Source organism: Salvelinus namaycush, chromosome 29, assembly GCF_016432855.1.
Source record: "Salvelinus namaycush isolate Seneca chromosome 29, SaNama_1.0, whole genome shotgun sequence".
Classification (NCBI taxonomy): Eukaryota; Metazoa; Chordata; class Actinopteri; order Salmoniformes; family Salmonidae; genus Salvelinus; species Salvelinus namaycush.
The window spans coordinates 7,079,187-7,106,011 of NC_052335.1; the positions used below are offsets into that span (position 1 = coordinate 7,079,187).

The following is a 26,825-nucleotide window of genomic DNA, read 5'->3' on the forward strand; positions in this document are numbered from 1 at the left end:
TTGTGGTACATAAACGCTAGCTAACGTTTGCTACAAAGTTCACTTTTTAAAGTCACAACTTGTTTAACTAACCACAACTGTCAAACATTAGTTAGCGGAAAAGTTAACGAAGTGCTAGCTAATTTAACGTTAGTCAAAACTTGCCTCTGTCCGTTCACATTAGCTGACTGGTGAATAATGCATCTCAATTTTTTTTACAGGACTCTCCTAAATATGGAAAAGTTGGCAAAACTGGAGGACAAGAGAACTCGGACATTGAGGTAACGTTATAACACGTGCATGCTGCCCACACTTCTTGCGTGCGCCAACACTCGCATGTTGATTTTGTCCACCAGCACTCGACTTAAAAATAAAACGTTTAATTTAACCTTTATTTAACTAGGCAAGTCGGGTAAGAAGAAATGTATTATTTACAATGGCCTACACCGGCCAAATCCAAACGACGTTTGGCCAATTGTGCGCTGCCCTGTGGGACTCCCAATCACAGCTGGATCTGTGATACAAACTGAACCAACTTAATTTGGGGACAGGTCAAAAAGCATTAAACATTTATGGAAAGCTAGCTAGCTTGCTATTGCTAGCTAATTTGTCCTGTGATATAAACATTGGGTTGTTATTTTACCTGAAATGCACAAGGTCCTCTACTCAGACAATTAATCCACAGATAAAAGGGTAAACAGTTTGTTTTTAGTGATCTTTCTTCCTCCAGGCTTCTTCTGACTTTATATGGCGGTTGGCAAACAACTTTAAGCTGCATTACCACCACCAACTGGAGTGTGGACCTCAGTTCATCTTTCAATCACCCATGTGGGTATATCCTCCTAAAAACCAATGAGGAGATGGGAGAGGCGGGACTTGGAGTGCATCATGCTTCACAAATAGAACCAAGTTCAATTTTAGGGCCTGGCTATGCAGATGCTCGTTGACGCACGCAATGATTGAATAACATGTATGTGTACATTTATTTGCAGCGCACGCGGCATGTGCTATAACATCAGCATGTTAGCTAACGTTATATCACCAACTAAATATGAATGAACTTTGGTTTTGAATGCAAGCGTTTCCATTTGGATGCCATTTGGTCTATCCAGGTAGCTGTTTTCAACCTGAATCACATGGAGATGACACTAGCTGTAAGTGTTGAAGTCAGTTTCAAAAACATGGTAGCCACTACAATACTTTCCTGTGGATATTTTGTCTCATATTTTAGGGTGTCCAATCAAAAATGCATCTATTTTGTCCAATAGGTAAAATGTTTATTGTGTAGATACTCCCCTAAGAAAACCAATGGTCCAAACTTTGTCTCTGACAATTTGTTCAAAAGTTATGCGTGTGTTTACCCTTGTAGGATGGCCATCATTAGGGTGACTAATGGAGGCCAGAGGAAAAAAGTGGTACAAAATCAGGAAAATTGCTTTGTCAGCTAGGCTGGGTTCTGTGCAAGAATTAAAGATGGATTATGCAGAAAATTCTTTGCCATTTCGTGGTTGCAAAAATTCGAATAGTTTGCCTAATTTCAGTTTGTGACAAAACAAGCATGTATAGTCAATGTACTTTCTAAATATATTTTCCATAACCAAAAATATTGTTTGAAGCTGGTGTACGAAACCTAAAGTTTAAGATGCAATAACTAACCTTTTTTTTATTTTATAAAATACATGTATTTTTTCCCGCCCCATTTTTATCCCCAATTTTTTTTTTCGCTCTGAGACCACTTGAGATGGTTAGCTATGTCAGTTCAAATCAGAAAATATAATGAAGACCCAAAACGAAGATGTGGCCTTGAACCCACAGAAACACACCAATCAGTAATGAAAAAAGCTCATAGAATGGAAGATGTCCCTTGTTAACACCCAGTAATGCATTTCTTTATTATGTGTTGTCTGCCCCTCTCTGGGGCTATAATCCGGGGTTATCTATCTGTTGTGTGTCATCAGCCATGAGGCAGATCTGCTAATGCGCCAACCTTGTGTCAAATTTAAATCGAAGGACAACAAGCTGTTGCTGTATTACTCCCCCACCCCTTCCTTGCGTACAGCCAGGCTCCACTCTCTTCACGGATGCTTGTGAGCACTAGGGCTCTAAGCTTTCGACGTCAGTGGGACAACGACAAAAACATGGGAGTCATATTAAGACAGGCTGGTTCAGGCTTGGTAATTTCATTTGTTTAATTGCCAATGGTCTGTGAGCTGGCATGATTTTCTCATTGTTTGAGCAAGGTTAAAAAGGGCACTAAATGTAAGCAGAGAGGTCTGTTAATATGTAGTCTGCTTTTTTCTGAACAGACATTTCTGCCTCTGGTTGATATAGCTAAACCTATTTTCTATCCATCTCGTGTGTTTTGGATGTATGAACCACACCTCTCTCGGTCTCTAACCCAAGGGCCTGACGAGCCTCAGTATGAGGCGAATACAGTATATGAAGCTATAGCTGTTATATGAAGCTAATAAGAAGCTGGCACACATTGGGTAAATGAATCAGCGGGAGAAAAGACCTTCAGTTGGGTCACATGCGTCAGTAATCCAGGCCCATCACGGGGTCCAGCAGCTTTAGTCTCCCAGACAGACAGTCAGCCAGCCGGCGGCTCACTAAGAAGGCCTAAAACCCTAAACCCCTGTCTTGTAGTGTGAAGGGCAAAATTAGTTGAGTTTCTAAGTTAATTTGACAATTCCCACCCCCCTTGTGGTGTGTGTGTGGTGATGAATGGATCCCAGCAGGCAGATTGGACAAGACAGGAGAAACTGCCCACATTCACCAAATTACATATCCAACCTAGGGGAGATTGGGGACAACACTGGGTTGTGCTAAAACCTTTTGAAATGAATAGTCCCTCCCTGTTGGTCCTTTTTTAAATTTTGTTTGCTGTCTCCTGAACAAACCCAGGTGCATGCTCTGATCCACCCCTCTACTCTTTCCCTCCCTTCATACAGCAGGGCTCCAACAGAAAAGGCAGTAACAGTGTCCCTCCTACCACTCAGCTGCTGAAGGGCAAGCAGCTGGGTTCCCAGATGCCTGTCAAGAAGGACAAGAGGCAGAGCTCGTCCCGCTTCAGCCTCAGCAACAACAGAGAGCTGCAAAAGCTGCCTGCCTTCAAAGGTATGACTGGACCTAATCTAGTCTATTCCTTGCCTTGCTGTAATGCAGCCCATTCTTTTGCCTTCAAAAGTATGACTGCGTAATACGCCACTACTAGCCTAGGCTATTTGGGGCTGGGAGATATATCGAGTTAAATAAATAATGAGTTTTTGATGATATTTCAAATGCCTGTATTGCAAGAATCAAGTTTATTTTTATATTTTTTTATGAGCCGCTTGTTCACATGTTGTTCACATGTTTTTGGTCTCGCCTCCTTCGTTCCTTCTGTGGCATGCACCTTCCCATTTACGCCAGAGATCTGTATATAATGACGAGATGCTCATGTCTCCGCCCTAACAATGGAAGTTGTTGTCCCAAAGGCGGGAAGGGTGGCGGCAAGCTTAGGTCCAAAATAAGCCCATAGAAATGCATTGGGCTTATTTTGTGCAGATTTTGGTGAGATTGAAACCTCTCGCTTTGCCTCTTCCTCTTTGTTTACACACACACACCAAGCCTCTAACCTGCCACTCACAGCAACAAAGATCACTTCTTCCTCTGACAAGCGGTTTCAACTTGCTATTTGAGGTTTGGTCTAACATAATTGGTCAAATAGACACCGAAACAAATGGAGACATTATTTTACTGTAATAGAGGAGAAGTGAACCTCTAACGAGACCCTTTTTATTTTTCAACTACTGAAATTGCGCTCAGCAGAAACTACTCAAATGGGAGCATCAATGAACATTGCTTCTGGAAAATGAATTCGTGGTTTGTTGCGCGCAGCGTTGTGGTACCACTAGCTGCATTTTAGCCAATGACTGTTATACTAGCTGTCTATTCTGTTTAATAAATGTGCAATAAACATAAAACACAATTTTATGTAAGGAATTGGCAACTCGTTCTTAGAAATAAGCTTTTAATTTCAACATCTGAACAAAGTGGACAGGCTAATATGCTGTTTAAACAGTTGGGGAGACACAGAAGTGAGTTCATAACAATTCAACTGCTCTGCCTTGTTAGCTAGCAAATAGATGAAATTATTGGCTAAACTTGACATATACAGATTAGCTGGCTACTCACTAGTACATGAGCTTTAAGATTGTTTGAGACCTGTGTTACTTTTCTAAAACACCTGCAACAAGAAGTTAGTCATTATTAGTGAATGTGCATTATGCATAGTTTTGGTTAAATTTGTAACAAAGGGCATTTTCATAGACTGACTTGAAAGCCAGATCAGTGACTATTGCAAAAAAGACAGGTTAAACTATTTTGATTAAATTATTCCAAGGTATTATGGTTCTGGAAGGCTTATATTTAGGTTGGGTATCATTTCACAGGCCCTGAATTACTTTAGATTATTGCTGACTGTTTGAAATGCAGTGTATTTTACATTTTAATTGTACAGCAAAGCTTATTTAGAGAACATTAAAGTCAAGATATTGTGAATCGTTCGAAAGTTTAAAAAAATCTAGATTATTTTTAGGCCATATCGCCTAGCTCTAAACAGTTTTTTCAAAGACCTATTTTGTGTCACTGTTCACTCTATAGGTAAAAGCAGATTATCTGCACTGAACAAAAATATAAACGCAACATGTAAAGTGTTGGTTTTATGAGCTGAAATACAAGTTTGCTGAAATGTTACATACGCACATAAGCTTATTTCTCAAGTTGTGCACAAATTTGTTTACGTCCCTGTTAGTGAGCATTTCTCCTTTGCCAAGGTAATCCATCCACCTGACAGTTGTGGCATAGCTGATTTAAACAGAATGATCATTACACAGGTGCACCTTGTGATGGGGACAATAAAAGGCCATTCTAAAATGTGCTGTTTTGTCATACAACACAATGCCACATATCTCAAGTTTTGAACGAGCATGCAATTGGTATGCTGACTGCAGGAATGTCCACCAGAGATGTTGCCAGAGAATGGTATGTTCATTCCTCTACCATATGCTGCCTCCGTCGTTTTTAGAGAATTTGGTAGTATGTCCAACCGGCCTCTCAACTGCAGACCACTTGTATGGTGTTGTGTGTGCGAGAGGTTTGCTATTGTGAACAGCGTGGCCCATGGTGGGGTTATGGGCAGGCATAAGTTAAGAACAACGAACACAATTGCATTTTATCGATGGCAGTTTGAATGCACAGAGATACTGTGATGAGATCCTGAGGGCCCATTGTCGTGCCATTCAACCACCGGCATTGCAAGTTTCAGCATGATAATGCACAGCCCCATGTCACAAGGATCTGTACACAATTCCTATAAGCTGAAAATGTCCCTGTTCTTCCATGGCCTGCACACTTACCAGACATTTCACACATTGAGCATGTTTGGGGTGCTCTGGATTGACGTGTACGACAGTGTGTTCCAGTTCCTGCCAATATCCAGCAACTTCGCACAACCTTTTTGAAGAGTGGGACAACATTCCACAGGCCACAATCAACAGCTTGATCAACTCTGAAGGAGATGTTTCACGCTGCATGAGGCAAATGATGGACACACCATATACTGACTGGTTTCTGATCCACGCACCTACTTTTTATTTTTTTTGTGACCAACTGATGCATATCTGTGTTCCCAGTCTTGTGACATCCACAGATTAGGGCCTAATGCATGTCCTTTTATGAATTGTAACTCACTAAAATCTTTTTAATAGGTTTGTGTATATTTATTTATTTATTTATTAATTAGAGAGGGGGGGGGGGGGCAGCTAAAATCATCAAGGTTCCCGGCTGCAGAGCACGCAACTCTGCTGTCCCCAGAACTGGATAATTATTAAATAATTCACATCACTGACTAATTTTACATTCTTATTAGGCCTGGGCTTCTATACGTTGTAGCCTACATTGCTAACAATAGGCAATGGAAATAGGTCTACTCTACATATGTCTTTTCTTAAGCTTTACTCAGCTGTATCTTTTGACTTCTCATTAGATTTTTCCATCTTGATCTTGTTTGCTCAATTTTACTTCTTGTTGCCTGTAATATTTGTCATTCAAAATAAAGCTGTGAGAGAGAATCACCTGTAGACTCTGACTTTCACAATTGTTCCCATTTTGAAAGCTGCAACTTTAGGACATTAAACACTTTATTAGAATAGCTTATTTGAGAATTACTTTTCATAACTAACTTAATGCTTTTGATAGGCTGTTTTTAATTATTAGGATTTGGCTTTTGGCCATTTGGTTCACAACAGCAATGAGGGGTGCATGAATAATTTATTTTATAATAGACTAGGCTTTCAACTGTAAGGTTTGTTGAAACTATCTTTTGATTTGTCTATCTTGCTCTTGTTTGTTCTACCTCTCTCATTACCTTAGGCCTATCATGTTTTTATGTTATTCAAAAACAACTTAACTTTCTTTATATAGCCTAGAACTCCGTTAGATAATTCATTGTTTGATCATGAGGTAGCGCAGCGGTAGAAAGCCAGCATGCATAAAAACCGAAGTCATATTCATATCTAATGGAGAGAAAATACCAAATTAGGCTTTTTGGCTATATGACCCAGATCTTCCAACATTGGGGGGGTGGATTTTTTTTCTTTCTGACTGGACATTTTGCACTGCTTGGTATAAATCTTACATCTGTTTACATTGTTCTCTTGCATTCTGTAAATTGTTTAACATCTTGAAATAATAGGTTATGCAGGCTGTAGCAAAGGAATAGGCCACTTGGCATGGCCCTGCTGTGCGCTGCCCGGTCAGCTCCTTACTGCGTGGTGCTGGTCAAGTTGAAATGGGCTATACATCGTCTGTCACATCACGATGTCGTGACCATCTTCAATATCCGATACTAACATAAGATTGCCCAACCCTTTTGAACCACTTTTGATTGACTCTAGTCAACTAGTCTCTCAGGACAGAACCATGTATAGGCTTGGTAAGGTTTGGTTTCCCAGCCCACCCTACTGATGCATGTCCCCTGGCCTTGGCTTAGCCTTTAAGTTCAGCCTTAGCATAGCTGCCTGCCATCTCCAAAAGTCTGCTTGCGTTCTTATCTGACGTAAATCACACCGTGTCTCTCCCTCTCTTCTCTCTCTCTCTCTGTGTGTGTGTGTCTGAACATCCACACTGCCCTGCTATAAAACGCACCACCACGGTGTTGCGCAAGCCATGGTAACATTGAATGTAAGTGACTGACTGTGCTTGATTTAACCCAAGTGTCTATATTTAGGGAAAATCCAGAGATAAGGCTTTAATGCTGCGGGTCCTTGTGTTTCAGGATGCTGCCAGTGCCTAGATAAGCGGGTGGCTGGCAGGGAGCTACAGTGTAAAACTGCAACCCACCTCTCATCCCCTGCTCCTCATGGAAAATGTCAGCACTGGCAGATGCATATCCAATGCTATGCTATCATGTTACTACTTTGAGTGACTGGCATTAAGTTGGCTCTCCATGGCCAAACTTTTAAAGATGTGGAAAGTGCACAATGTGCAAATCCAGCGGATTTTACAGGAGAGATGATGCAGTCTTGCAGAGTCCATAATAAAGTTAGTGTTTAGGAGCTTCTAGAGTTTTAATGTAGCTGTGTTTGGACCACTGAGTGGATCCTCTCCATGCTAATCTACCATGACCTGAACCACCAAACCTCTCTAGGGCAAAGTGGAGAGCCGCTATCTGGCTTCAACTCAGTCTAGACTGGCGCTTTGGCGACAATTCAGCCGAACACACACACACACACCACATTTGCCTTGTTACAGTTACCAACCAAGCCAGCTACCTCAGCAGTGATATGGTGTCATGACCTGTATTCACCTCTCATTCTTCCCTATGTCTTCTGTCAGACCGCAGTGCTTCCCCCTGGGATTTTTTTCAGCAACGGTGGCAATGGTATGAGGGGTGCATGGCTGCTAGGGTTAGTGAATTGCTTCTAGCGTTAGCGCATTGACATGCTAGCTGTTCTTAAAGACTTCAAGTCATTTGAGCTAACGAGTATCCGTTTAAAAGCTTGTCTCTTTAGAGCCACCGCTGCTAAATTTTAATACAGGGGAAACACTGGACAGCCTACTTTGTCAGACACAAAGCGCTGTTCTCTCTGATCATGCGAGACCTTTTATCTTGGTTTTACTATGGTCTTTACAACACATTCCATAAGCTTTGATTCGTGATAACAGCTGGGCACGTCCAGCGGCCCAGCAACAAGAGGGCTTCTCCAAGTATTGTCCCATGGGCCATGGATGTTATCAGTGGTCCTGCCCTGACAGGCAGTGAAGTAGTAGAGTGCTGCTTTTGGAAAGTTATTTATTTTAGTAAGTGCCTCTTTTGGACAGCAGTCTATAGGCAGGAAAAGATGCCTGATACCACCTCACATTATTGCTGAGTGGAAGATGCAGTATGCACTGTGTTCATGTGCTGATTTAATGCTTGAAAAGAGCTATGCCACGGGCGCAGGATAATTGATAAGCAAGACAAACATGCTATTTTCGGGGACAGCAACACCACAGCGTATCAGATAGGTGCCTTTAAAAAAATATATAAAAAAATCACCTCAACTCTCCAGCTGCAAGTGTTTGCCAAAAGGTAGTGAATGAACAAACAGCTGGTGATAGTGTGAAAAGAGGAACTGTCCTGGGAGGGATACAGTTTCTCACGCTCTGTCTCCCTCTGTTGGGGGGAATGGGAACTGTGGTCTCACAGTGAACTTTATCCACTATGACTTGGCTGGATGATAAATAGCTTCAAGTTCAGTAATCGAGGTCAATAGAACCTCGAGGGTCAGTGGTCTCAGTCTTCAATTCCTGTCGTTGACTCCTCTTTGAAATCGCTACAAAACAGACATTGTTAACGTTAATAGCCAGAGTGAGTCACAAGATCAACCCCGTCGTTCTGCACAGATGTAGAGGCTAGCGTGAGTTTATAAATAACTGGAGCCCGGTTGCGTGTGCCAAAGTAGAGTTTATAGGATAACCGCAGACCGATGGAGAGAAAGTGTGTTCGTTCACGCAGGCGTGCGCTTATTTGGTCTGTATCAGAAGAACAACAGCTCTTCAGACAGGAGAATGCCCCATGACTAGACAGTGGGATGATAGTGAGTGGACTGGTTTGGAGGATTTCCAATTGATTCAAATCTGTCCATGATATGCGAGTGCTACAACATCTGCTTTATATTTGGTGAGACTGGGCAGAACAGATGGAGCTCCAAATGTAGTTAACAAAGGACAAGGCTGCAGGTCTCTATCAATAACTTGAGAAATGAGTCAATAGCAACATCAATGCTTCCTCACACCTTCCTGTAGCCACCCAGCCCAGGACCTACAAAGTTCAGACTGAAAACATTCAGCAGCTAACCTGACTGGTCAAGTTCTGTTTTACCTGCTACAAACAAAGCCAAGGAGTCCCGCTTAGAGTTGGGGTGTTTTCTGTTCACTGGATGCACTATGACTAACTTCACCTAAAGGATTTAGGTCATCAACCACAGTAGGAGGAATACATCGACTCTTCTATTTTATTTTCTCTATGCACACTCACTCCATACGCGCACACTACACACACTCGCACATAGTCACACTGACGCTCCAACACACTCAATTTGCTCACACACTCGCATGCAGTCATCATATACACTGATGCTACTCTGTTTATCATATCCTGATGCGTAGTCACCTTAGCCCTATACATACATACAGTATCAACCTCTATCACTCCAGTGTCCCTGCACATTGTAAATATGGTATTGGAACTGAACCTGTATATACTGTAGCTTACTTTGTCAAGCTTTTATTTCTATTTCTCATGTTTTTGTTTAACTTTTTTTAATATTTTTTTTATAGTACTACAGATATTGATTACTGCATTGTTGGGAAAGCACGAGCAAGAAAGGCAATTCGCTGTAATTGTGCATGTGACATTTAAAAACGTGAAACTTGGCTCTTACAATGAACGTGGTTAGTCAGTCTACACTTGTGTCAAAGTCTTATAAAGCAGAAAAGTCTGGCACACACACACACACGACTAAGAACAATAGACGGATGTGAGCCATTGCTGTGTGTGCACTATGTGGTGCAGATGGGGACATTGCGTTGGTGTTAAGCACTGTAACTGCTCACTCACTCTGGGAGAGCAGCTGAGGCAGAGCCCACTCGCTCACTGGCTTCCTGTTTTTTGTATAATCGTGCCTTCCTGTTTCTCTCACACCTGGGCCATCTGTCCACACACACACACACACACGTCAGCAGTGAATTCTGTGTTTATAACAGCCTTTTACTGAATGATAATCAATGCTTCCCTTCAAGTGTTGGTTATTTTTCACATCTCTAATCGTTCACTGTGTCATTGTGTTATGTTGTTTGAGGGGAAATCCAGGTGTTGTGGCTACAGAAAGGCCAGAAAAGAGAGCCTAAAAATGTCCGTGTGTATAGAACTGACCTACTTTCTATGATGTATAAATGGACTCTCTGTGCTTTTCCTAGAGTGAAGATAAGGGAGGTGATATGTATTAGGATAAGCCAAAAACTCTTCTTGTTGGAAATGTCATTTATTGTAGGGTAGACTAGTGTGTGTGTGTGTGTGAGCCTGAGAGGGAAATAAAAAATAAATGAGGGGAAAGGTTAGGTGTGCCTCACTTAGCCAGACCTCCTGCCTCTGCTCCAATCACAGCAAAGGTCCTGCCCCAGCCCACCAGCCAATCCCCTGCCTCACCCCACTAGCCAATCCCCTGCCTCATTGTTATGCATTCTGACAGCCTTCCCCATGTGACCCAGGTTGGCCAATCGGGCTCCTTCCTAGAGGGATGACATCACTAACTAGCCTGTTCCCTCCAGCAGCAGGGCAGAGCTTTATTTTCTGCTCTGAGTGTTTGATGCTAAAATGGAGGCTGGCTCCTCGACTTAGCCTGGGCTATCGCTATCCTCTCTTCTACCCCAGCTCCTAGATGTTGACATGTACTAGAGCTGCCAGTGCGATGATTCTGGATGCACCAAACTCAAATGGGCCTTTCCAGCCCGTGGCCCTCATGCATTTTAGAGGTGAGCAACGCTAGCTGGCTGGCTTTTTCTCTCTGTGTGTGTGTGTGTGTTAGGGGGAGGTGGACAAGAATGTTGCGATTTACCATCTGTCGCTTTTTTGTGTACTTTGGAGTTAAACAGTTATGAGAGTAAAGCCTGCTTTAGGAGACAGGGAAGGGTGTCTTATCTTTGTCTGCGTAACTGGGGTGTATTTGGAGCAGGAAAAGGTTGTGCGTGTTTGTCCTATGAAAACTAGGATCGCTTAGTGAGAGACAGTGATGGGAAGGGGGCTAGTTTTACTGCCTTCTGCCTCTCCCATCCCCCACCAAGACTGCTGACGTCAAAGGAAGTGAGGTCACAGCCGTTTGCGTGTGTTTGGTGTTACCCTAAAGCGGCAGGGCCCTTTGGCTGTGTTCTGTCTTGCAGTCCTCCCCTCGCAGTGGAAATGGTTTCTTAATTTTTCATACGTCCCCTCAGTGTTACACCGTAGCGTTGAAGGGGAAAATTAGTACAACAGTAGCAGACGCAGACTATTGTGTGCGTGACTTTTGAGATTAATTAATTGATGTCATTTTGCTGCTGGGTTGAATGTATCGGAACACCGTAGATATCAACATAAATTGCCCCCTGTTAAATGTAGGCTACACATAAACAGAGATGAACACTTCAAGTCAGTGTGTATCTGCTGTCATTGTCTCCTGTAATAATCCTGTTTGGTTTTCTGTTTTGAAGAAACAACAGTTTCCTCGTTGCAATATGAGTAAAAGTATGGCATCTATAAACAATGTGCTGATGGGGACACTACACTAATCTCGTTTTATTATGCACATACAGTACCAGTAAAAAGTTTGGACACCTACTCATTCAAGGGTTCTTCTTTACTTTTACTGTTTTCTACATTGTAAAATAATAGCAAAGACCATCAAAACTATGACATAACATTTGGAATCATGTAGTAACCAAAGTGTTAAAACAAAAATATATATTTGAGATTCTTCAAATAGCCACCCTTTGCCTTGATAACAGCTTTGCACACTTGACATTCTCTCATCCAGCTTCATGAGGTTGTCTCCTGGAAAGCAATTCAATTAACATGTGTGCCTTGTTAAAAGTTAATTTGTGGAATTTATTTCAGGGGTGTATACAGAAGATATCCCTATTTGGTAAAATAAGCAAAGAGAAATGACAGTCCATTACTTTAAGACCTGGTCAGTCAATCTGGAAAATTTCAGACAAGTTTCTTCAAGTGTGTTCGCAAAAACGATCAAGCGCTACGATGAAACTGGTCTCATGAGAACCGCCACATGAAAGGAAGATCCAGAGTTACCTCTGCTGCAGAGGATAAGTTCATTAGATTTGCCAGCCTGAGGAATTGCAGCCCAAATAAATGCTTTAGAGTTCAAGTAACAGACACATCTCAACATCAATTGTTCAGAGGAGATTGCCTGAATCAGGCCGTCGTGGTCGCATTGCTGCAAAGAAACCACTACTAAAGGACACCAATAATAAGAAGAGACTTGCTTGGGCCAAGAAACACGAGCAATGGACATTAGACTGTTGGAAATCTGTCCTTTGGTTTGAGTGCAAATTAGTGATTTTTGGTTCCAACCGCTGTGTCTTTGTGAGTAGGTGAACGGATATTCTCGGCATGTGTGGTTACAACGGTGCAGCATGGAGGTGTGAGGGGGCTTTGCTGGTGGTACTGTCTGCGATTTATTTAGAATTCAAGGTACACTTAACCACCATGGCTACCACAGCATTCTGCAGCGATACGCCATGCCACCTGGTTTGCGCTTAGTGGGACTATCATTTGTTTTTCAACAGGAGAATGACCAACACACCTCCAGGCTGTGTAAGGGCTATTTGACCAAGAAGGAGAGTGATGTAGTGCTGCATCAGATGACCTGGCTGTCACAATCACGCGATCTCAACCTAATTGAGATGGTTTGGGATGAGTTGGACCGCAAAGTGACGAAAAAGCGGCCAACAAGTGCTCAACATATGTGGGAGCTCCTTCAAGACGGTTGGAAAAGCATTCCAGGTGAAGCTGCTTGAGAGAATGCCAAGAGTGCAAACTGTTATCAAGGCAACAGGTGGCTACTTCGAAGATTCTAAAATTGAACATTATTTTGATTTGTTTAACCTGTTTTTGGTTGCTACATAATTCCATATGTTATTGCATAATTTTAATGTCTTTGTCATTGTTCTACAATGTAGAATATATTAAAAAATAAAAACCCTTGCATGAGTAGGTATGTCCAGACTTTTGACTAGTACTGTAGATTATGCTAAGACACCTGTGACCTGCTGCCTCCAGATGTCATTACTTTTTTTGGGGGTTAATACATTAAGCATCAGCACTCGTTCAAATATCCATAGAAGCTAATGTCCACTGGCACTGTTGCGAGTAGTTTAGTGAGACACTGCAGCAGTGACACTGACATTTTGGCTTCGAGGTGGGGACTTGTTACTATACCTAGTCATGAGAAATGCATGTATGCCATTATTTGGCATCAAAATGGTGCAAAGATTCAAAGCAGTTTGTTTAGGGAGAGCACTCCACACTTTCATCTTGGCCTAAAGTATTGAGAGCAGGCACTTCTAGCCACACTACGGGGCTGTTGCAGAGACCCAATTTAAGCTTGCTACTGGAGTTAAGTGTTTTCAACACACTTTTCACCGCAAGTTACTTGGCTGATTCTGGGTCTGTGCAACAACCACCCTTCAGATGTGCTTGTGTTCACTGGGAGTTCTGATGAAGCGGATCCTAGATCTCTTGCCTTTTACACCCGTCAAATGTTCAGATGCTTTCTCTTAAACTGTAAATGCCTGTGTGGGCATAAAGGTCATGCGCCCATGCTTGCACGCTGTGTGTGGCGCACGCCACAGCGCGTCCCTTAATGTTTTAGGCGTGTTGAGAAACCCTAGTGCTGTTGTAAGGGGAGCAGGGGTACGGTAGGCATGGAGGATCATGGGACACGCGTGTTAGAGTAACATGTGCCTCAACACACCTGAAACAGCATGTACCATAGCAGGAGCAGCGTTGGGAAACAGGAGATCGACAGGGACATGTTAGAACAGGGCTGTCAGGTAGTGTATTTTTACTTTGTGAAAACACAAAAACACAGGTTTAGGCCTAGTTATGTTATGGAATTTTCCAGTTTGGCCAATCACTAGGGTTGGTGCACTACTCACATTTCATATGCAAATTATTACAATTTGAGTGGAATGCTCGAGATTTGCTGTGCTCTATGATCAACAGCTCCCGTCCCAGTTTGCGCAACCTTTTCTTCAGGATTTTCTATGGGGTTGCGTCAGAAAAATGGGTTCTAGTAAAAAAGTATCCAATTCCATAGGGAAAAGGGTACCATTTCGGTCACAGCCTCTTGGTCATGCTGTGGGAACTGGGAAAATCTGAGATTGCCAGGCAGTTTTTTCTTCTTCCCCTCTGTGATAAATTTGTGTGCTTGGTGTGACATTATTGTTGGATGTTCAGTCTCCCTCCTCAGTATCTCTCATTTGTTTTAGTGTTAGGGCTTAGCCTATATCCAGCATATCTCTATTCACTCCCCTACATATGTGTTTGGACAGTGATGCTATTCTCTATTCCAGCATTTAGGAATTGACATTAAATGTTTCATGAGGTGACTGTACAGATTGTCACCTTTTTATTTAATGGTATTGTCATAAATATCTGACAGCAATTTATATATCTAGTGCCCCATTTTTAAAGAAGTCGTAAGTGTTTGGACAAATTTCACATACGGACCACACCGCGAGTGTTGCAAAATAAAAGTACACCAGTCAAAAGTTTGGACATCTACTCATTTCAGGGTTTTTATTTATCTTTACTATATTCTACATTGTAGAATAATAGTGAAGACATCAAAACGAAGAAATAACATGGAATCATGTAGTAACCAAAAATGTAGTAACCAAGTGTAAATCAAAATATATTTGAGAATTCAAAGTAGCCATTCTCTCAACCAGCTTCACCTCAATGCTTTTCCAAACCTTTTGACTGGTACTGTACATGTTATTCAATCATTGCACCCACACTGCTCGTGTGCATCTGCATAGCCACGCACTAAAATATAACTTGGTTCTATATGTGAAGCTTGATGCGCTGCAAGTCCCCACCACTCATCTCCTAATTGGTTTTTAGGAGCATATACCCACGTGGGTGATTGAAAGATGAACTGAGGTCCACACTCCAGTCCAGTTGGTAGTGGTAATGCACCTTATAGTTGGTTTCCAACTGCCATATAAAGTCCAAAGAAGAAGAAGGAGGATAGATTACTAAAAACTGTGTACCCTTTTATCTGTGTATTAATTGTTGGAGTAGAGGACCTTGTGCATTTCAGGTAAAATAACAACCCAATGTTTATATCCCAGGACAAATTTGCTAGCAATAGCAAGCTAGCTTCTTATGGCTGCAGGGGCAGTATTGAGTAGCTTGGATGAAAGGTGCCCATTTCAAACGGCCTCGTACTCAATTCTTGCTCGTAGAATATGCATATTATTATTACTATTGGATAGAAAACACTCAAGTTTCTAAAACCGTTTGAATTATATCTGTGAGTAAAACAGAACTCATTTTGCAGCAAACTTCCTGTCAGAAAGTGAAAAATCTGAAATCGAGGCTCTGTTCCAGGGCCTCCCTATTCATTTGCTTGAAATCTATTAGTATACATGCACTTAATACGCCTTCCACTAGATGTCAATAGGCTGTGAAATGGGGTGTCTAGCTATATCTATGGTCAAAAGAGAGGTCTTGGAATGACATGACCCCAATTTCCTTTGTTCAGGAAGGCGCAGGAAGGACATCAGTATTGGCTTCTGAAAAGCTTTCGTTATAGACGTCTATCTCCGGCTTTGATTTTATTTGATAAATGTGATAATATCATCGTAAAGTGTTTTTTCAATATAGTTTTATCAGATTATTGACATTTTTTCGGGAGTTTTGGCGTGTTCCGTTCTCTGCGTTTGGTGACGATGGACAGCTTCGCGCCACTTAGCTAGCTTTGGTTGCTAATTCGAGAGGGAAAAAGGACATTCTAAAACCAAACAACGATTGTTCTGGACAAAGGACCCCCTGTGCAAGATTCTGATGGAAGCTCAACAAAAGTAGGACCCATTTATGATGTTATTTCGTATTTCTGTCAAATGTTTAGACGTATATTCCGCTCTTATTTTGGGCGCTGTCTCGCTATAACGTAAGCAGCATGTCGTACTAAAGTTATTTTTAGAATTCTAACACGGCGATTGCATTAAGAACTAGTGTATCTATCATTTGCTGTACAACAAGTATTTTTTAGTAAAGTTTATGATTAGTTATTTGGTCAGAATAGGTGAGTGTCAGAAATATATCCAGAGATTCTGGAAAATAGTTGCTACGTTTTCACAATGTATAACCACGGATTTCAGCTCTAAATATGCACATTTTCGAACAAACCATATGTATTGTGTAATATAATGTTATAGGACTGTCATCTGATGAAGGTTAGTGAAATAATTAATATCTTTTGCTGGTTTTGTCGCTATCGCTACTGTTGCCTTGAATCAATGCTGTTGTGTGGTTGGCTATTGTAGTAAGCTAATATAATGCTATATTGTGTTTTCGCTGTAAAACACTTAAAAAATCTGAAATATTGGCTGGATTCACAAGATGTTTGTCTTTCATTTGCTGTACACCATGTATTTTTCATAAATGTTTTATGATGAGTATTTAGGTATTTCACGTTGGTCTCTATAATTACTCTGGCTGCTTCGGTGCTATTTGTGATGGTAGCTGTGATGGTAGCTGCAATGTAAAACTATGATTTATACCTCAAATATGCACATTTTTCGAACAAAACATAGATTTATTGTATAACATGTTATAAGACTGTCATCTGATGAAGTTGTTTCTTGGTTAGTTTGGTTGGTTCTTGGTTAGTTTGGTTGGTTTTGTGCAAGCTACCTGTGCTGTGAAAAATGTCTGTGCTTTTTTGTATTTGGTGGTGAGCTAACATAAATATACGTGGTGTTTTCGCTGTAAAACATTTAAAAAATCGGACATGTTGGCTGGATTCACAAGATGTTTATCTTTCATTTGCTGTATTGGACTTGTTAATGTGTGAAAGTTAAATATTTCAAAAAAATATCTTTTGAATTTCGCGCCCTGCACTTGGACTGGCTGTTGTCATATTGAGCCCGACTTAGGGCTTGCAGCCATAAGAAGCTAGCTAGCTAAATTGCCATGAATGTTTAATGTGTTTCGACCTGTCCCCAAATTTAAATAGTTGGTTCAGAGTTTGTTTTGATATTTCAACCTGCGTGTCCTGATCGCGTCTGTTGGGGGTGGGCAAAATCAACATGCGTGCAATGGCACACGGTCTGGTCAGCATGTTAGTGTACCATATTCCTAGCACGCAATGACTACATCAAGCTTGTGACTCCACAAACTCGTTGGATACATTCGCAGTTTGTTTTAATTCTGTTTTGGGGCATGTTTTGCGCAATAAGTACTGACCTTTTAGGTTACTGGCCCAATGCTCTTAACCGCTAGGCTACCTGCCTCCAGGGTCCCGCTGTAACTTTCTCACTCATCACCATTCACGATTGTCATTGTTATCCGTATTCATGGTACGAACCACATTCATGCTTACATACAATTAAAATGACACCATTATTTATCGTTCACTTCCTATTGGACAAAACATAATCTGAAACACAACCAAAACAAGCTTTAAATGCACCAAACAAGTTTGTAGAGTCACACGCTTGATAGTCATTGTGTGCAAGGAATATGGGACCAAATAATACACTTTTGACTTCTTTAATAAATACTTACGACATTTTCAAATGGGGGACTAGATGTATAAAGTGCTTTCATTTCTAAACAGTAAAGCACTGATGTATGAAAATCCTAAATTCTGGAGTTTAGAGCCATATTTAAATATTAGTGTCACTCTCCAAATACATAGGTAGGGTAGTGTAGATGCCTTGATATCCATTAACTGGTGTGTGTGTAGCCTAATGAACAGAACAGGGTTCCATCTTGGATAACTGTCATGGCATTGTATCGAACTCAAGATCGCATTACTATGAGCTAAAGCCAAGGCGTTTTAGTTCTGGGTACTTAAATGAATCTTCAAGTCTAAGCTAGCCAGGCATGGTTAGGCTACCCATCATGCGAGTGTAGTTTGGCCAAAAACAACAACTTCCCTGGGTATTGCTATCTGTTGGATTAGAATTGTCATCTGCGGCCGTATGTATCAAGTGCTGATCTATCATCGGGTCCCACTGTCCATACATTTATGATCTAAAAGGCACAACTGATCCTAGAGCAGCACTCCTGGTCTCTTGCCTGTCTCAGTGGTGATGGTGATGCACAGATAGAAGTAGTCAGATACAGGTGGGTCAGTAAAGCACTAACCTACGCTGACAAGTTGCAAAAAAATGAATGGCAGACATTTCATAAAGAAAAAAACATTTGTGTACATGAACAGGTTAAAAGCAACATTCTGAGTGGTTTACCAGAATGCACTGTCTGAGGGCATGGGAGACCCATGTCAGACTGCATCCGTGTCCTCTGCAGATTGGAATGGCTGTGTAGTGTATGAGGCTGCTTTGTTCTAAACCTTGATTTCTGTCCGGCTGTTTTTTGTGGTCGGTCATCACATGCAAAGTGCACAGAAGGCTGCTGCTCGGCAATGATGAGTGTGCAATAGCTAGCTATCTACGTGAGGTGAGCCTTCATCCAGAAAAAGGAGACTGATAACGAGTGGCTATTTGTGAGTTAATGGTTTTGTGGTGGCTGTCACGCTCTGTTCTCCTGGAGCATGATTGAAAACGTTTGACATTTTGTATTCGTTCCGCAAGCACTGTTGTCAGGAATGCCTCAGGGTCTGAGACTGCGTACTATTAGAGTATCAATCATTTGCTCATTCCCGTTCTGTGCATGTTATTTTACACTTTTTTTTAAGGAAACTGCTGCCCACCCTCCCCCTCCACATTTCTTATGTATCTGCTGCTCAACCTCCCCCTTCACGTTTCTCTCTTTACTCACCGTCTTCTGAACCTTCAACCAATTTGATCAACATGATGTAGCCTATGTTTCTGCCTCATATTTCTGAACAGCAAAAATAAAAACCCAGCGGCTATTTGATTTGACCTTCCAAAAATAAATATGTTTTGTAGGGGGATTTAGGCTACAACCTTCTCTGTTGTAACTAAGGATATTGCAGTAGCACAAGAAAGGTGAAGTCTACATATTGCATTGTGGCAAAACAATCTGTGTTTTAAGCACACGTGTTGTACTTTAGGGCTGGGAAATGCCAGGGACCTCACGATACGATATTATCATGATACTTGGGTGTGATGTGTTGCGATAGTGTTTTTAATTGATTAGCACAGCAAATAACACCACAGAGCTAGTGTGACGGCCACATTGTTTCCATCAAAAGTTAGTGGGGTATTTACTGCTGCTTGCTATCCACACCTCGTCAATCTGTCACTCAGCTCTTCGTCTGCTTCCTCAAATGCAACTATATTTTGCCCAGGTGTATTTCCCACTTAGTTTCTATTAACACTAGAAAAGTCTGGTCTCTTTGTACCCTCTCTTGAGGCCAATGAGGAGTCATTTTTACTCAACATTCTAATAGTAATAAATACATTTCATGTATGCTACGGGGAGAATAATATTTTGCTTGTGTTTATGAAGGTCTTGGGTAACATAATAAAAAATAAAAAAAATCTAAACTACCATTTTCATTAGTTTTACTGTATGTTGTTTGTTGCCGTGTGCTCACTTGTGGAGCGCATGGAACATATTGAGTTATTTGGCAATGGTAAGTGTTTTGGAAATCTCCAGAATATACTCTTTCTGATACTATATATAAATGTAACCGTTTTACCTGCATGTGATGTTTCGATTGACATGTCCTCTTAACTTCTTATGGCTGCAATCCCGTTAACGGGATGATATGACAACAGCCAGTGAAAGTGCAGGGCGCCAAATTCAAACAACAGAAATCTCATAATTAAAATTCCTCAAACATACATGTATCTTATACCATTTTAAAGGTAATCTTGTTGTTAATCCCACCAAAGTGTTTGATTTCAAATAGGCTATTCAGTGAAAGCACCACAAACGGTTATGTTAGGTCACCGCTAAATCACAGAAACACAGCTATTTTTCCAGCCAAAGATAGGAGTCACAAAAAGCAGAAATAGAGAAAATGAATCACTAACCTTTGATCATCAGATGACACTCATAGGACTTCATGTTACACAATACAAATCTGTTTTGTTCGATTTAAGTTCATATTTATATCCAAAAACCTCAGTTTACATTGGTGCCATGTTCAGAAATGCCTCCAAAATATCAGGAGAAATTGCAGAGAGCCACGTCAAATAACATAAATGCTCATCATAAACTTTGAAAGATACATGTTTGACATAGAATTAAAGATACACTTGTTCTTAATGCAACCGCTGTGTCAGATTTAAAAAAATCTTTACGGCAAAATATTACGGCACAATATTCAATAATCTGAGAACAGCGTTCAGCCACAAAAGTAAGCCATACAGTTACCCGCCAAATTGTGCAGTCAACAAAACTCATAAAAAGCATTATAAATCTTCACTTTGCTGATCTTTGTCGGCATGCACTCCCAGGACTCCCACTTCCACAAATGTTCGTTTTGTTCGTTAATGTCTATCATTTATGTCCAAGTAGCTACTTTTGTTAGTGCATTTAGTACACCAATCCAAACGCTCGTGCAGGTCCAGGCTTAAATCGGACAAAAACTTAAAGTTATATTACAGGTTGAATAAACTGGTCAAACTAAGTATAGAATCAATCTTTAGGATGTTGTTTAGGATGTTGTTGATGTATCATAAATATTCAATAACGTTCCAACCGGAGAATTACTTTGTGTCTATAGAAGTAATGGAACTTAAGTCGATATCATGTGGAATGCGCGTGACCAGGACCTGGCTCTCTGCCAGACCACTGACTCATTCCCCTTTCATTCAGCCCCACATCACAGTAGAAGCTTCATTCAAGGTTCTACAGACTGTTGACATCTAGTGGAAGCCGTAGGAAGTGCAAACAGATCCATATACTACTGTTTCAATAGGTGATGAGTTGAAAATCTACCAACCTCAGATTTCTCACTTCCTGGTTGGATTTCTTCTCAGGTTTTTGCCTGCCATATGAGTTCTGTTATACGCACATAAATAATTCAAACAGTTTTAGAAACTTCAGAGTGTTTTCTATCCAATAATAATAATAATTTGCATATATTAGCAACTATGACTGAGGAGCGGGCCGGTTACTCTGGGCACCTCTCTGCACCTTTCATCCAAGCTACTCAATACTGCCCCTGCAGCAATAAGAAGTTAACTGCTTATAACACATTCTGTTTGTGATATCGAAATTCTAACATGCGTGTGTTAAATAGACTCAGGGAAAAGTCAAGGATGGTGGGGACAAAAAAAAAGAAATGATAAATGTTACATTAATATTGGGTCAAAATGAGCCCTTTGGCCTTCATAGTGTTAAAAAAACATACTGTAGTTTTAATGAACCGCTAGCTTGGTCTAGTTGTGTATTATCGACCACCTTACAAGATCTAGCCAGTGGTTTGTTTACAGTAAAGCTAGATTATAGATGCTAGCCCTGACACCTTGTGGTAATCTTTTTGAACTGCACACAAGGATGGTACATAATATTAACTTTATTTCAAGCAGCATTTGGCGATTTTTGTATTTTGCCATTAAATCAAATTAACCTTCAAATATTCCTTTCTACACACCCTCATGATTGTGGTATTTGCTAATAATGTCTCCTGTGTGTCATCCTTAAGTCCTACTTTCATTATGAGGGTAAGGCTAGCTACAGATTTCACACCAAATAATGTGATTTTAACCAAAACGGGATTCTCAATGTTAGTGTCCAGTTGCAGGGGGTCCATTTTAATTTAGAAAATGCCCCCGTTATTAAATTTGTTTTTGCTCCATGAAGTAATCCAACAATGTATACGCCGCAATCTTGTCTCTTTCAAATTCTAGGGTGGACCCACCGGTCTCAATGAAAGTGCTGCATTTCATGACACTCACCTGTCTCGTACAATGAGAATATTTGAAATAGACAAGATGGTGGTGTACACGTTGTTTACTTCATGGGGCAAATATGTATTTATTTTAGTAACAGAGCATTTTCTAAGTTAAAATGGGCCCCCTGCAACTGGACATGGACATTGAGACTCCTGTTTCCGTGAATTGAGAAAGATAATATCGCCAATACCAGGTTAGTTGAAAAATCTGACGTTTTGTATAGGCAAACCTGTAACTTCCAGTATAATGAATACCAACATTTTTGGGTTAAATCACATTATCTGGTGTTACAATCTGTAGCAGCTGGCGAAGTCAAATCTGTTATTCTTCCACACAGTTAGCCTCATAAAATGAAAAACCCACACTTATCTTTCCAGTATCAGCCTTTTTCTTTTTTTAATGAAGTTATCATCAAATGATTCTCACACACGTTACCTCAGATGTGAGTGCTTTTACTATGTCTAATATCATTTTAAATGGAGAAAACGGTTTACATTTAGTTGAGAAATGTGAGATTTTATTAGTCCTGTTTCAGTATAGAAATGACAAGGCACATGCATTGCACATGCCCACAAGTTCAATACTAATCCATCAGTTAAATGACCATAAGTGAATTTTATCTTAAGTCAAAGAATCAACACTTTCATATTATATCACCACCTACAGTGTTCGGACCCCTTGAATTTTTCCACATTTTGTTACGTTAGTCTTATTCTTCTAAAGTTAATTAAATAAAACAATTTCCTCATCAATCTACACACTACCCCATAATGACAAAGCGAAAACAGGTTTTTATCATGTTTAGCAAATGTATTACACATAATAAAAAACACCTTATTTACGTAAGTACTCAGACCCTAGAAATTGAGCTCAGGTGCATCCTGTTTCCTTTGATCATCCTTGATGTTTCTACAACTTGGCGTCCACCTGTGGTAAATTCAATTTATTGGACATATAATTTGGAAAGGCACACACCTGCCTACATAAGGTCCTACAGTGGATGTCAGAGCAAAAACCAAGCCATGAGATCTAAGGAATTGTCCGTAGAGCACCGAGACAGGATTGTGTCGACAGATTTGGGGAAGGGTACCAGGACACATCTGCAGCATTGAAGGTCCCCAAGAACAGTGGGAATGTTTTTCAGGGCAGGGACTGGGAGACTAGTCAGGATCAAGATGAACGGAGCAAGTAGGGATAGATCCTTGATAAACCTGCTCCAGAGCGCTCAGGACCTTAGACTGGGAGCGAAGTTTCACTTTCCAACAGGACAACGATTCTAAGCACCCATCCAAGACAACACAGGAGGGGCTTCGAGACAAGTCTCTGAATGTTCTTCAGTGGCCCAGCCAGAGCCCGGACTTGAACCTGATCAAACATCTCTGGAGAGACCAGGAAATAGCTGTGCAGCAACGCTCCCTATCTAACCCGAGGATCTGCAGAGAAGAATGGTAGGAAGTCCCCAATTACAAGTGTGCCAAGCTTGTAGCGTCATATCCAAGAAGACTCAAGACTAATCGTTGCCCAAGGTGCTTCAACAAAGTACTGAGTAAAGGGTCTGAATACTTATGCAAATGTGATATTTCAGTTTATTCATTTGCAAACATTTCTAAACCTTTTTTTGCTTTGGCATTGTGGGGTATTGTGTTTAGATTGATGGGGAAATTATTTATTTGTATTTATTTACAAGGAAAAGTGGGCAGCTCTTGGGAACTGTGGGGGGGGGATATTGGCCTGGCGAGGGCTGGTGGCCTGGCGGTTGGGAGCTTTGACCGGTGGCTGATGGTTCGGGTCCTCGTTTTTGACCTTGTGGGAGATCTGTCTGCGTGACCTTGAGCAGGGCGTTGACCCTGGTTGGTTCTGTGTGTCGCTCTGGATGTGAGTCTGTTAGATGACTAATGTCATGTAGTTGTTGAGCGGCTTCATTGCAAGTATGTTTTAAATATTCTAAAATAAAAAAACATTTAGAAAAACTTACCGTGTGTCTTTGCACCGCCACCTCCTGCTGCTAACGTTACTATCCGTGCAGGCACTGCATTCCGCTGCCATTCTTCTTTGGGAAATCTAACTTTTTAATTTAGAAAAATGGATTCCTTCCCGGTCGTAAGGACGATCCTATCCGTGAATAATATGGTCAAATGCACATTTTGACCTTGAAAACAACTAGACTAAGTTAGCTAGCTGGTTACGGCCGTGATGGAACAGCTGTTTACACACCGGAAGTTCCTTGGTGTTCCAGGAATCACTTCTGCTGCTCCTCAAAGCAATTAAAAGGTGTACAGTTATGCTGCCATATCGTAGCCTTAGTTGCTGAAAAATAACACTTACTTTGACTGCTTGTCTGCCCCCCTGCTTTGACCATGTTTGCAATGGAAAAATAACATAGCTACTTAGACTACCGGTCTGTCTTGCTTGTGTTTGATATGCTGCTTTTAGCTTGCCTAAATAGTACTCCCTCCTGAAAAAACATGAAATCACTATATCGGGAAGAAGGGTCCAAGGAAAAGTTGGATCCCCAGCCTCTCCATTTCATTATTTTGCCTACAGCCTGTGCTGCAAATTTGTTTGTTCTGCGTATTTTATCAAGCAGTGAAAAGGAATTTCCCTCGTGAGGTGACAACGTATGAATCTGACTCTCTCGCTCTCTCTCTCGCTCTCTCTCTTAGATGTCCCTGCGGCGGAGCAGGAGAAGCTGTTTGTCCAGAAGCTGCGTCAGTGCTGTGTTCTCTTTGACTTTTTGTCGGATCCTCTGAGCGACCTGAAATGGAAGGAAGTGAAGCGGGCTGCGCTCAGCGAGATGGTGGAGTACATCACCCACAACGGGAACGTCATCACAGAGCCCATCTACCCAGAGGTGGTGCACGTGGTCAGTAGACCCAGTGGACAAGGCCTTGCCTCATGCACTTACAAATGCCTATCATGCTGTTTCCCTTCCATGCTGATTGTGTGGTGAACATAGGACTAGTCACAACGACATTGATTCTGTCCTCATAAACTTGCTATTAATGGTCACCAGAGACAACCCAGTGTTTCCCCTAGAGGTCTTGTCGGGTGTAGGTAGACCTATAAGCCCCTCATACAAACAAATATTTTGTGCATGGTTCTGTCTCTCTGGCTTTTATTGACGTCATAACCCTGCCATCCTCAAACAATCACAAAAGCTATAAACCATTTCAATCAATTCAACTGTCAAAAGCTTTCAAATCCCACAAAGTTTCCAAGTTACTTATTATAAAAATTCATTGTTGAGGTTGCCTGTGGCAGGTTATTTCAGTTCTAGTTAGATATTGTATTTTGGTTCCTGAGGCGTAGGGAATGGGATGTGCCTATCAGATGAACTATGTGAACCCAGGGTATGACAAAATACAATTGCTTTAAGGCATCTGCATGCTTCCCAGCCCAAACCGTTCAGAAGAGTGCGTTCATATATTATGGTGACGTTTTGGACTTCGGTGAAGTTTGGTGCTGACATCCTACGCTTTTTCGTCTGTGATTTGGTCAACAGTAGGGATTCTTCAGTCTTTGTTGTCATTCAACGAGAAACGACCTCGTTCTCATGCACATTTTTTCATTGAGAAATACTGCACCATGTAACATTAGTCAGATGTAAAATTGCGCGATTTAAGATCTACTTGGCAAAAAAACGTCAAAATGAATGACATTTCTTGAGTTGTCATAGATTAATGACTATTTTAAGGAAGTGTATACTGGCTACGGCGTCTCAGAATGGACAAACAGTACCTACTGCTTTTTTTCTAGTTTCTCAAGCCAAGGTCTTTTAAGGGAGTATGTGAGCACACCCGTTCCGTTTGCCCAGCCGACTTCGGCTAGCCGCCAGCTGAATTGAAGCATACTGACGCCTTTACACTCACTGGACTTAAATCTTATCGGTTAGCACTAGGCCTTTTATCTACCAGTATTAACTTGCTAGCTGTTATCAGCCACGGGCTACCACTGTGAGCTCAATCTGTTTCAGTCCACATAGTTGACAAAAATTCGAATTGGTGTTCGTCATCATGGGTTCACCTACCTCTAACAGATATAGCCTCCTCGTTGTCCCTTCAGTTCAGCCCTGGTTAGCAGGCCAGGCCGCCTACTAGCTGTAGCTGAGTGAATGAAATACTGGGTCTTTGGGGTAGTCTAAATGTAAATGAGTCCAGTGTGGACATGGCTGCAGATGTTAAGTGCTGCCTGCGTGCCTGTCAGCCAGCCAGGTCTTAATTAAAGCCTTTGATGTTTATCAAAGCAGGCCTTAATGCTACGCAGGAAACCGAGGATGATCGAGGTGCAAATTACCCCCTATTCTCCTGATCCTGTCTCTATTTGATCAGTGCAGTAGAAAATGCAAGGCTGCTGCCAAATCGGCATAACAATGTTCTTGGTTTACTTTAGTTCTCCCCTTCTTGCCCCTTCACTTTGAAGTGTTCACTGCTTTTAACATCAAAGTATGGAGAGAGATGGACGAAGCGCACTGTAAAAGGTGTTCTTTATGGTTATAATAGGCCACAACGGACGGCTCTTTGATAAGTGCGCTGTTGTTACAGACGTATCAGCTTCAGATTGGTAAAGCGCTCCATGTTCATGTGACTTGGTGGTCCATTAGACTGACAGTGACACACTCGGGGAAAATAAAAGGGGATCTTAGAACGTAAACATTGACAAGTGAGTGCACGCTAACCTCAGGCCTGCAAGGAGTGTGGCAGGAT

General features: G+C 41.3%; 1 protein-coding gene across 4 annotated transcripts in view; it reads left to right on the plus strand.

Moving 5' to 3' along the window:
- LOC120024140 (serine/threonine-protein phosphatase 2A 56 kDa regulatory subunit gamma isoform-like) overlaps positions 1-26,825 on the plus strand; it is a 35,161-nt gene that overhangs the window by 648 nt on the left and 7,688 nt on the right. For 2 of the 4 annotated variants that reach the window (XM_038968291.1, XM_038968289.1), the window contains exons 2-4: positions 201-260; positions 2,931-3,096; positions 24,786-24,985. In XM_038968291.1, the coding sequence (XP_038824219.1) occupies positions 201-260; positions 2,931-3,096; positions 24,786-24,985 (426 nt within the window). Of the gene's footprint in view, positions 1-200; positions 261-2,930; positions 3,097-10,835; positions 11,038-24,785; positions 24,986-26,825 lie in introns of those variants that run through there. The other 2 variants (XM_038968290.1, XM_038968293.1) reach the window with 2 other exon arrangements.